Source organism: Euleptes europaea, chromosome 5, assembly GCF_029931775.1.
Source record: "Euleptes europaea isolate rEulEur1 chromosome 5, rEulEur1.hap1, whole genome shotgun sequence".
Classification (NCBI taxonomy): Eukaryota; Metazoa; Chordata; class Lepidosauria; order Squamata; family Sphaerodactylidae; genus Euleptes; species Euleptes europaea.
In genome coordinates, this window is record NC_079316.1 from 60,029,104 (window position 1) to 60,040,999 (window position 11,896).

The window sequence follows — 11,896 nt, forward strand, 5'->3', positions numbered from 1 at the left end:
ATGACTGGGGAAGGCACTGGCAAACCACTTCATAAAACAAAGTCTGCCTAGAAAATGTCAGGATGTGACATCACCCCATGGGTCAGGAATGACCCGGTGCTTGCACAGGGGACCTCTACCTTTACCTTTAAGAAGGACATACCTGCATGGGAACTGTATATAAGCTAGTAAGGGCAGTGGATGCTCTCTTAGCTAGGTATAATTTGTCCCAATAGCATGACCATCTGCTGGGCCATGGAACTAATAATAATAATTTGCCTTATGTAGTATTCAGAGCACATTCTCTCAGGAATCCCTACATTACTCTTATCAGGTAAACCAGCAGTATTATCTCTTTATTGTGGATTAGGGACCTCAGGCTGAGAGGTATAGGGTTGCCTCCAGCTCTCAGGTCTTCCAGTACATTCATGGCTGAGGTGAGATTTGAACCCAAGACCTTCCTGCTCATGACCTTAAAGGTAAAGGTCCCCTGTGCAAGCACCGGGTCATTCCTGACCCATGGGGTGACGTCACATCCCGACGTTTCCTAGGCGGACTTTGTTTATGAGGTGGTTTGCCAATGTCTTCCCCCGTCATCTTCCCTTTACCCAAGCAAGCTGGGTCCTCATTTTACCGACCTCAGAAGGATGGAAGGCTGAGTCAACCTTGAGCCGGCTACCTGAAACCAACTTCTGTTGGGATCGAACTCATGTTATGAGCAGAGCTTGGACTGCAGCACTGCAGCTTCCCACTCTGTGCCACGGGGCTTGCTCATGATCTTAGCCACCCACTAAGCTATGTTAAGTTCTTGAATGTAAGAAGAAATACTCTTACAGACACAATGTTATTCCCCCCAAAAGCTGGCCTGGCCTGACGCAGCTGTATTAGGGTCATAAAGGCAGAATGCATCTAGGCATTACTGTACCATTTCTTAAGAATGATAAATGTATATGTATATGTTTTAAACGCTGGCTTCTGAGGTGAGTGTCTGCGGGCAGGAAAAGTCCCACAGTGAGATGTTGGGCAGGACTAGGAGTTGTATTGGCAGTTTAAAAACAGTTTAAAAACAGCTGGGGGCGGGGGGAGGAAGCAATTGGAAGGAATGCCAAACTACAGATGCTCTTAGTGTGCCCCTCTCTTTAACTTCCAATCCTAAATTCTATCAAATAGTAGACATGTTTCCTTCTGCCATTTCTACCGTACATGGTATCCCTGGCCCCATGAGAATTGGGGTCCAGTCCTCTGAGCCACTGAACACCTGCAGCAAATTAAAAGATCAGGGTTAAAAAGGGTTGCTAGATTTGGATCATGAGCTAGTGGGCCTCTAAATGTGCACTACAGCAGCAGTAGAGAAAAAAGAAGTGAATGGGCCCTTTAAGCATCAGGGTGGAAGGTGCTGCTGTTCTTGCACCCGTGTCTGTTTATGCTTCAGGCAGGATAGCTGGGTCTGGAAATCTTAGCCATAATGGTCTCCACACCACTGAAACATAGGGTTGCCAGGTCCCCCCTATCCATCAGCAGGAGGTTTTTAGGGCGGAGCCTGAAGAGGGCGGGGTTTAGGGAGGGGAGGGACTTCACTGCCATAGAGTCCAATGGCCAAAGCGGCCATTTTCTCCAGGGGAACTGATCTCTATCATCTGGAGATCAGTTGTAATTGCAGGAGATCTCCAGCTAGTACCTGGGGGCTGGCAATCCTACTGAAACACCAGCAGCCATTCACTCTACCAGGGGCGAACTGGCAATTTAAGTTACAGGAAAATTTCCTGGTCGGTCACTGTGCTGGAGGGCTACTGGTGGCCAAGAGCAAGCAAAGCCACGCCCCATCATCTCTGCCAATTCCTCAGGAGCCACTTGGCTCAGACCCTTCAGCCGTGACAAGCGGGGTCAGCTCATCAGTTGCCTTCTGCCCACTTTGGAGGAGAATGAAATGGTTGAACTAATGTCCATTGCTGCTCCACTGAGCTGAGTGTCCCTGAAGAACTGGCTTGTCGTGCTGCAGGGCCAACGCTGCTTGTGTTGCTGCAGGGCCATTTTCACTTTCCAATCCACTCCTGCGCTCCACGTGTGTTTATTATTGCATCCCAAGGCAGCCGTTACTCTGCGAGTTCTGCAAGGGAATTTGCATGGCAGTGTCTGGTGCCACCCATAACCCTTGCAGTATGGTGGCCCAAAGGCCCTGAGAGAGTTGGGGAAGCTGGCATGGTCTTGGTGTTTATCCAATACAGGAGCAGGCTGGGGATTTTGCTGGCAGGGCAAACCCAAACCGCTGTCCATGACTTGCAATTATTGTGCCTGGTCCTGCACACAAGTACACATGAAGTCGCCTTATTCCAAATCAGACCATTTGGTCCATCAAGGTCAGTATTGTCTTACTCGGACTGGCAGCAGCTCTCCAGAGTCTCAGGCAGAGGTCTTTCACATCACCTACTGCCTGGTCCTTTTTTAACTGGAGATTCCAGGGATTGAACCTGGGACCTTCTGCATGCTAAGCAGAGGCGCTACCATTCAGCCACGACCCCTCCCCGTCACACAGGTACTTAGAAGTGTGGCTGCTCACAAACCAGTACAAACCGGAATGCTGCAGGAGTCCAGGACTGGTTGCTGTTTGTGCCTCTGTAGCTCAAAATGGGTTTCTATCCTCAGGTTGCAAAACTGCTTTTGAAAAGTAGCGAGATTCTTTGTGACTGTGGCTAGTTTTCTGTGTATGATTCCATTAAAGATTTGATGGTTCTTAGATCCGTAGTGGTTCCTAGATGTGCTGTATTATTACATTTCTTCTTTAAGTTTCTTACTGCTGCTGTGATGCCATTAACTTGCCATCTCTCTATGCTAGAAACCATTTGGGGGGGGGGAATAGATGGCATCTCACTTTGTGTATTTACTGCCAAATCTCCTGGGCTTTAATCTTGGGTCAGGCACATTTATTGCTTCTTTGAATGCTGTACCCTTTCAAAGCTTTTCAATACACTTGAGAATTTCAGAACCAACACCCTTGCCTCTTATGACATCAAGTCTGCCGATTGCTCACTGCCTGTTCTTCCAAAATCTGACACTTCAAATTGTCACTTCCCTATCATGAGACTCTCAGTAACCATCAGTTGAAGGCGGACATAACAGGCTTTCTGCCTTCTGGCTGCAATGTAGTTAAGGGAAAATATCTAATCTAAACCAGGGTGGCGTTAATTGCAGTGAACTGCTTCTACCAGTAGGTGTCGTTGCACCCTTGCACTCTCCAGTCTCAGCAGCGCAAGTCATTTTTCCCCCAGACAAAATATATTGAGTAACAATTTTTCTTTTATAACAGAGCTTTCCCACCATGTCATGTTCGAAGGACTATTTTTCCAAACCGCAAGATTCCTATGCTGATTTGTCAACATGCAGGAAACGTCGGAACTCTGAAGTTAAGACTAACAACTCAATTAAAAACCTGAAAGGGGCGTATAATGAGCATGACGGGGAGGTAAATAAACGATGGATGGATAGGAAATTTCTCTGAAATGACTGGTGTAACTTTTACAGTTTGCACTATGATACTGCCAGAACAGATAGCTTGGAAACTCTTTAGTTACTCATTTAAAACATTTCTATGCTGGCTCTTCAGAGTCCCGTTTGAGGCAGCTTAAAATTAAAAACCATGGTATAAAAACAGGCCATTCAACAATGTTGAACGATGGATTTGGAAACCATGCTGAATACTTGAAAGGAAGACTGTTTATTTCTCGCTTGTGCCATCAAGAAAAAAGAGACCATCTTACATCCACATGCAAGCTACAGTTGTTTATTTCTTTTTTCTGTCAAGTCATATCTGACCTATGGTGACCCCGTAGGGTTTTCATGGCAAGAGACACTTTCATGTATAACCCCTTTTTAGGGGGGTGGGGGATTTACATTCAGACTTGGTTTCCTTTTGGGTAAATATCGTACCTATCACACATTTATCTCACCTGTCCACCAAGGAGTTCAGGTAAGTCTCTTCGTTACTATCTTATCCTCATAGCAGACCCAGACCATGGGTCCATCTAGCTCAGAATTGCTCTGCTCCGACTGGCAGTGGCTCACCAAGATCTCAGGCAGAGAAATGTCTTCAACACTATGACCTGAAGCCCTTTAACTGAAGACTGAACTTGAGGGCCTTCTGCATGGAAAGCGTGTGCTCTACCGCTAAGCCACATTCCCTGTGTGATCACCATTTCCATATATGCTCTGAACTTCTGCAAACATGTTGGAGGGAATCAGCTCATATAACTTGGCTTAGGGGGTCACCTCTGTCCCATCCTCTTGATACCTTATGCAATTTTAGCTCTGGTCCAGGGGGTGGCTTGGAAACTTTCACATTCTTCCTTCTTCTACTGAGCAAATATTTAAAACCAGCAATAAGAAGAAGAAGAGTTGGCTTTTATATGCTTACTTTCTCTACCACTTAAGGAAGGATCAAACCGGCTTGCAATCACTTTCCCTTCCCCTCCCTACGACAGGCACCCTGTGAGGTAAGGTGGGCCTGAGAGAGCTCTTAATAGAACTGTGACTAGCCCAAGGTCACCCAGCTGGCTTCGTGTGTAGGAGTGGGGGAACCAACCCGGTTCACCAGATTAGCGTCCGCCGCTCAGGTGGAGGAGTGGGGAATCAAACCCAGTTCTCCAGATCAGAGTCCAGTGCTCCAAACCACCACTCTTAACCACTAATGTGCTGGGTACTGCACAGGGTAGAGACAGGTCACAATCTTAACATAAGAACATAAGAAAGGCCATGCTGGATCAGACCAAGGTTCATCAAGTTCAGCAGTCTGTTCATACAGTGGCCAACCAGGTGCCTCCAGGAAGCCCACAAACAAGACGACGGCAGCAGGACCATCCTGCCTGTGTTCCACCTCACCCAATATAATGGGCATGTATATTCAAAACCGAGACAACAGCTGAATCTATGTCCAACTTACTTTCACAAGGGTTGCATAATACCCACACTGCAATTCAAAACTGGCTGCTTTCCAGATTAAAGTGTGTTCTTAGTGTTACTCCTTTGTACAGTTACAGGAAATGTACTTTCTGCTCAGATGAATGGGCTTAGGAAGAGTGCCTACAAGCCATTTTTTCCCCCAAACCATCAATGGGCTTGGCATATCTGCCAAACAGTACATCAGTTTTAAACACTGTTCCCACCACGTGTGGGCACGTTGCTTGGACCAGGCAATCCAAAGGACTGGGGGTGGAAAGCAGCACTTTGCCTGTCTTGGGATCTTCCAATGAATCACAGGGTAACAAGATCTGAATATAGTTTGACTGCACCAAGAGACATCAGGCTTATCGATCACAGGCAAAAATCCAGAGAGAAGAGCTTAAATGTTTTAAACTTAATTCCAGTAGCTCCCTGTTCTAGAAGAGACTTTTGGGGAAGATAGCATTTCATTAAAATAAAATTCAGGCAACCGGATACTTTAAGCGATGAGTATTGCCTCTGGAGACCAGACAAGTCATTGGAGAATTCTATCTGCCATCACCTTACATGTCTGTGGGTGTTTAGAGGTGTGCTGCAAAAGAAAGTACTGCACGTAGGGCAGTGCTACCTTTTCACCTGTCGGCCTAGTTAGGCTGCAGAAGTAGTGGTGAGGTTCAGCTTTCAAAGAGGGGAATGGTTGGGAGAATAAGTGGAAGTTATTCTCCCGACCAGCTTCCTCTTTGAACAGCTTCCCCTGTTCATCAACCCACCGACTCTTTTCTGTATACATTTAAAAACACATAAACTGCTGAAAACAGAGTTGCAGTGAAAACAGAGGTCATTTATGCATAGGAGTTTTACCTGAGCTTTCCAGTTGGGAATCTCTGCACCAGCAGTCTCCAAGCTCAAATCAAGTCCCACCCCTTTAAATGCTACTTTGTAATTGGCTTACTTCACAGTGCTCACTGTGAGAAAAAATTCCCCACCCCAAAACCCAATTGTCACATAAAAAAGCATTTTAAGAACAAACAAACGGAGCAATCTGAAAGAAAGGGGTGGGGGGAGAAATCCAAGCCTCCGTTTTTAAAGTGTTTATTTTGCTCAGAAAGAGCTTAGAGGAAGCAGGAAGTATTTAAATCCCACCTCTTTACATGCTGCTTTGTGATTGGCTGTGAGAGAAGCCATGCTTCTGTGCCCCGCACTTTGCCTTCTGCACGGAGATTTCAGCCAGGCTGAGCTCAGGGAAGAGGGAAGGGTTGGGTTAACAGAGGAATGGGAAGACACGGACATTGTGAGGGCTGGCAGTGAGGTCATTTCGAATGGATGGAAAACCCATGCAGAACTCCAAGGAACAACTGAGTCAGGCGCGGTGAAGATGAGTCCAGGTACCCATGCATAAATGACCACAGTAAACTACTGTTTAATGTGTGTGAGTAGCCCTGTTCACAGGTTACAGGGAATGCATGTCATCCATCTACAAATGTACACTTGGTTTTTCTTTATACATGCATTGAGTAATTCTTACGTTGCATTCAATGCATGTACAGCTTGGACATGTGATACAAACCTCCCATTTCTTCAGGTACTGGTCCAGGGTTTTGTTTGTAAAGTGAACACAAGTTGGCTGTTTCTAACGAGATGTACGCGTGCACATGCAGAACTGCATGTGCATTCACCGCATCTTGTGAACAGGGCTTCTGAGTGTGGGGTACTTGTAGCAGGAGGAAACTGAGCAGTAGGGCAGACGTGACACTTGATTCAGAAATAATATGGAAGGTTGAGTCTCAAAACATACACCCCCCTCCACTCACTCTCACATCTTGATCTGGACATGTTCCTGATTTCCTCTGTGCACAAGACTCCTGAACTTCCTTAGCTGATCAGAACTTGTAACAATCCTGAGAGTCGTGATTACCAGTCGAGGGAAAGAGCTGGAAGAGCATTTAGATGCACCTCATCAGAAGATGACTGGTGCATTCAACGCACACGGGGTGCACAAAGCGCAGTAGTCCCTGTGTTTGTGAATCGGAGTGTTGGATGTAGACTCCTGCCTTGTTGTCTTTGTGTACGCTAGCTGTGGTTTATCCATGGAAACCTCTTTCTGGATCCTGGGGGCCTTTTCCTTCCCCACCCTGGTACAGAAAAGATTAGCTATTCACCCAGTAAACTAAGTTATCATCCCACAAAATATGTAAAGCACACACACACTGCTTCTTCTGTATAGGGTGTGAATGTGTGTTTCATTGTGATGATATCCTGAGATTTATGCAGGAGTTATCTTAATGTGTACAGGGAATTAACAGTTCAGTTACAGATTAAATGACCCTCAGAGCCAGCGGTTACTGCCTAATCCGCTGCTTGTGCATACACACAAATGCATTGAGTAACTAGCTTTGAAGAATACTCCTGTGCCTTTAATAGCTGTCTGACAGGGAAAGGCTTAATGGGTGCTTCTTTTCCCATCATTGTAGCACTGTAATGAGAAAAACCATCCCCATGCTCCACAGCTCTTAAAGGCAATGGTGCCCTTGGGGTCCTAAGTTGGCAGACTTAGTTTATGTACAAAAGATGCTACTGAGAAAAAGGTAAGCAGCAAGCAGTCCCAATTACATGACAGGGCTTGAACTATGGACTTAAATGCCAATGATACATCACTGGAACCTGGGTATTCCTTGTTTTTCTCTCAGAAGCCAAAGTTAAAACAAGTGGAAAAATAGCCTCAAAGTCGAATCCTTCAGTTTAATGGCAATAATCTGCACCTACACAAAATCAGGTGATGATTTCTCAACACTCGCAGTCTTTGAAGAAACTATTGTTAATGCTTCTTGTTCTCCCACATACCTAAAGGTAGGATTCATATGATGTAGGTAGGGAAGGCCTGAGAATGAGCTGATTTACAGATCACTGGAATTATGGGATAACAGAAATGCAAGGAGATATCTCTGGGGGAGAGAAGCATGAAGACTATCTGGAGGAAAAAAAATCTCCTGCTTAATGAGATGTTGTTTACCAGGTGTTGGCAACCCTCATTATAATCCTGTCCACACTTACTTGGAAGTTGACTGGAACAAAGTAGGATTTACTTCCAAGTAAAAATGTACATGAGCAGGTACACAGCAGATGTACATTAGGAATTTGGCAACCTGGTAAAGCTTGTAGAGGCTGTGTGTGGACAAAGAGTCAGTGGTTTGTACAGAGTCTTTACCTATAAGATTGGGATGGGATTGCAGATCTAAACATCTACCTCTCCCCAGTCATACAGCCTCTGGAATAGTAACACATGAATTAACCTGTATCAGTATAGCAGATTACTGCCTTTACACACGGATTTAACGAGATTCCCTACATCCAGCTTGCTTTACAATGGGAAGATGTAATGTGTAACTGACAATGGAAACTGGCTACTGTGATTGGGCAATTGGGTGCTTTAATGCACGAGCACAGAAGGGATCTCGGTTTCCAGAGAAACAGGTATGCCCCAGGAGCAGGCAGTAGATAGGTAGAATCAGTTTCAAGTGGTACTGATTTCATAAGCAGTTTATTAAGCCGCTTTAGCTGATATCCCTGGGACGTATATATTTTAACTTTGGCTGGATAAGTCTGTTGAGCCTATTTGTAGCTGATCGTTTGTTTGCACGTGTGAAAAATATTTGGATAAGGAGCCCTGTGCGGGAGAAGCGTTTATACGCTGGGTGCATGTGCATTCTAGCGAAGAACACGTTCACCAGGGGGGACTCTGCAAGTGCCCTCTGCGTGCGCTGTGGCATCTGCATCTGCCTGAGCGCCAACTGGTATTTTGCAACCTGCAGTTCCACAGGCCATTTTTGCATGGTAAATAGCAGCATGTTCGAGGCTGAATTGCCCCGCGTATTTTTTTTTAAAATTTGCGTGCGGAACCGTGGTTCTGGAAGTGACCGCGAAGGCGGCGCATACCTGCTCCGCATTAGTAAAGAGCCCCTCGAACGCGACCTCTGGTGTTTGCCTCGGAGAATCCCCCTCCAGGAACTCTGCAAAACAACGGAGGCGGGTCAGCTACGCGCATGCCAACGGCTACGCAAACAAGGACAAAGGAGCGAGCGAGGCGGGGGTGGGTGGGATGTCTCCTTTGGCGTCGGGGCCGCGAATGGGCGTTTTTAAAGTCGCATTTTCGAAAAGAGCTTTGAGCCAGCATCGAAATTGACCCTGCGAAAGTGGGCACTATGGGCGGAAACGCGCGGGCGCTTGAGCCTCCTTTCTTCCCTGTTCCAGCCAGGATCGAAACGCACGGACGTTCTTCCCTGTTCCAGCCAGGATCCCGCCAGGATCGAACGCACATTGGTGCGTTCGATCCTGGCGGAATCCTGGTTGGAACAGGGAAGAACGTCGGTGCGTTCGATCCTGGCGGGATCCTGGCTGGAACAGGGAAGCAAGGAGGCTCCAGCGCCCGCGCGTTTCCGCCCTTAGAGGGGACGATTTTGGACGTGAGGAATGGTAAGTCATGATTCAAAGCCGTGCGCGCAGTGGGTCGCAAGCCCTGCCTCAGTTTCCCACGAGGCTTGGGGCAGGGGTGCGCCCACCGGCCGGCTGCCCGCCGGGGTCCCCTGGTTTCGGCGGGGAGGCGTGCGCGCCTCCCCCGACGCCGCTGGGGCGAGAGGGCGAGCGAGCGAGCCGGGCGGGGCTTGCGAGGGTGCGGGCGGTGGGCGAGCGGCAGGCTCCGTCGGGGCGCGGCGGAGGCGGGGAAGCGCGGCGGGGGGCCGTCCCCACGTGGCGCTGACGCGGCCGGGGCTATAAAGGGCGGCGGGAGCCGGGCGGGCGGCGGCGGCGGAGCGGGCGAGGAGCCGCTGCTTCCCCGACGGAGCCAGCCCGCCGCGCTCGCCTCGCCCGCTCCCCTCTGCCGGCGAAGCGAAGGGGCCCCGCCCGCCCCCTGCCGGCGGGAGAGGAGACGGCAGGGCGCCGTCCAGCGGGGCCACCTGCTCGGCGCCGCCCGCAGCCCCGAGGGCTGGCCGCGCCCGCCCGCCCGCCCGCCCGCCTCCCCTCCGGCCGCGCCGCTCGCGGGGAGAGGGCGCCATGGACGCCGGCGGCTTGCCCTGAGGCTCCCCTCCGCCTCCGGAGCGGCCCGGCCGGCCGCCCGGCCGCTGAGCCCTCCCCTCGCCCCCTTCTCCGGCGGCCCGCTGGCGCGCAGCCCGGGTGGATGTTTCGCCTCCAGAGCCCGTCCGCCGAGCGCGGGGGGCTCTTCCCTTCCCTGGCGCAGGAGGACGGCCCCCTCCGGCCCATGGACGGCAACGGGAGCCTCAACGGGAGCGAGGTCGGCCCCCCAGGGGGCCCGCCCTACCCCCTGCACACCACCTCGGCCCTCATCGTCCTGGCCACCCTGCTCATGCTCGTCACCATCTTCGGCAACGTCCTGGTCATCATCGCCGTCCTCACCAGCCGGGCCCTCAAGGCCCCCCAGAACCTTTTCCTGGTCTCCTTGGCCTCGGCCGACATCTTGGTGGCCACCCTGGTCATCCCCTTCTCTCTCGCCAACGAGGTGATGGGCCATTGGTACTTTGGCAAAGTGTGGTGCGAGATCTACACCGCCTTGGACGTGCTCTTTTGCACCTCTTCCATCGTGCATCTCTGCGCCATCAGCCTGGACCGTTACTGGTCCATCACTCAGGCCATCGAGTACAACCTCAAGCGCACCCCCCGCCGCATCAAAAGCATCATCTTCCTTGTCTGGGTCATCTCGGCCGTGATCTCCTTCCCACCCCTCATCTCCATCATGAAGCAGGGCGAGCCGGACAGTTCGGTCCATCAAGAGACGGACTCAAAGCCAGAGAGCAAGATGCCGACCTGCAGCATCAACAGGGAGACCTGGTACATCATCTCTTCCAGCATTGGTTCGTTTTTCGCTCCCTGCCTTATCATGATCCTGGTTTATGTCCGTATCTACCAGATTGCAAAGAGGAGGACTCGTGTGCCTCCCAGCAAGAGAGGGGAGAATACAGAGAGCAAGCAGAACGGGCTGGCAGATAAGGAAGATGTTCCTGCGATGACCAAACTTAATGGGGAGAAGGGAGCCGTGGCGGGAGGAAGCCAGGAAAGGGAAGAAGTCAATGGCATTGATATGGAGGACACCTCTTCCTCAGACCACCATGAGGACCATCAGTCCCGGAAGCAGGAGAAGGCACAGAGAGGAAAGGGTAAAACCAAGCTAAGCCAGATTAAGCCCGGGGACAGCTTGCCTACGAGAGTGGAGGAGGAGAGAAATGCCAAGGCTTCCCGATGGAGGGGCAGGCAGAACCGAGAGAAACGCTTCACCTTTGTGTTGGCAGTAGTGATTGGGGTGTTTGTGGTTTGCTGGTTCCCTTTCTTCTTCACCTACACCTTGACTGCTGTTTGCAAGAGCTGCTATGTGCCTGACACCCTCTTCAAATTCTTCTTCTGGTTTGGTTATTGCAACAGTTCCCTGAACCCTGTCATCTACACGATCTTCAACCATGACTTCAGGAGGGCCTTCAAAAAGATTCTCTGCAAAGTGGACCGGAAACGGATTGTGTGAGAGCCTAAGTTAATTTGCAAGGGTGTTCTCCCCTCCCCCTTCCAGAGTGGCTCTGCTCTGACTGGTTTTGGATGGCGTCTTAGCCGATTTCTGAGCTCAGACTCTTCAGAGACTTCAGGTGAGATGAAGTGATTAAAACAGTAGCACGCAGCTTCAGCCAAGTGGAATGTTTATGCTCCTTGATGGAGCTGGAGACTTTGACTATAGCCATTGTTTCTATACACTTGTAAGTTTGACTTGTTACAAAACTGAAGTGAACCAACTGGGGTGGGGTGGGGTGGGGTGGGGGAAGCCACAAAGATGAAAGGAAGTCCTATATTTCAGAAGCACTTTCTTTCTGTTTTTGTTTTCTTTGTACAAATGTAATTAACATTGAAGTCCTTGTAAAACTAGAGTATTGCATCTTTGGGGAATCTGTACATCTTTAATTTTGGTAGGAGAAATCAGCTTTGAAGCTTCCTT

General features: G+C 49.6%; 1 protein-coding gene across 1 annotated transcript; it reads left to right on the forward strand.

Moving 5' to 3' along the window:
• Positions 1-10,081: 10,081 nt before the first annotated feature.
• Positions 10,082-11,583, forward strand: ADRA2A (adrenoceptor alpha 2A). The gene has a single exon (XM_056849781.1). It carries the CDS (start codon positions 10,082-10,084, stop codon positions 11,432-11,434), a length of 1,353 nt encoding a protein of 450 aa, XP_056705759.1. The 3' UTR covers positions 11,435-11,583.
• The last annotated feature ends 313 nt before the right edge of the window (positions 11,584-11,896 follow it).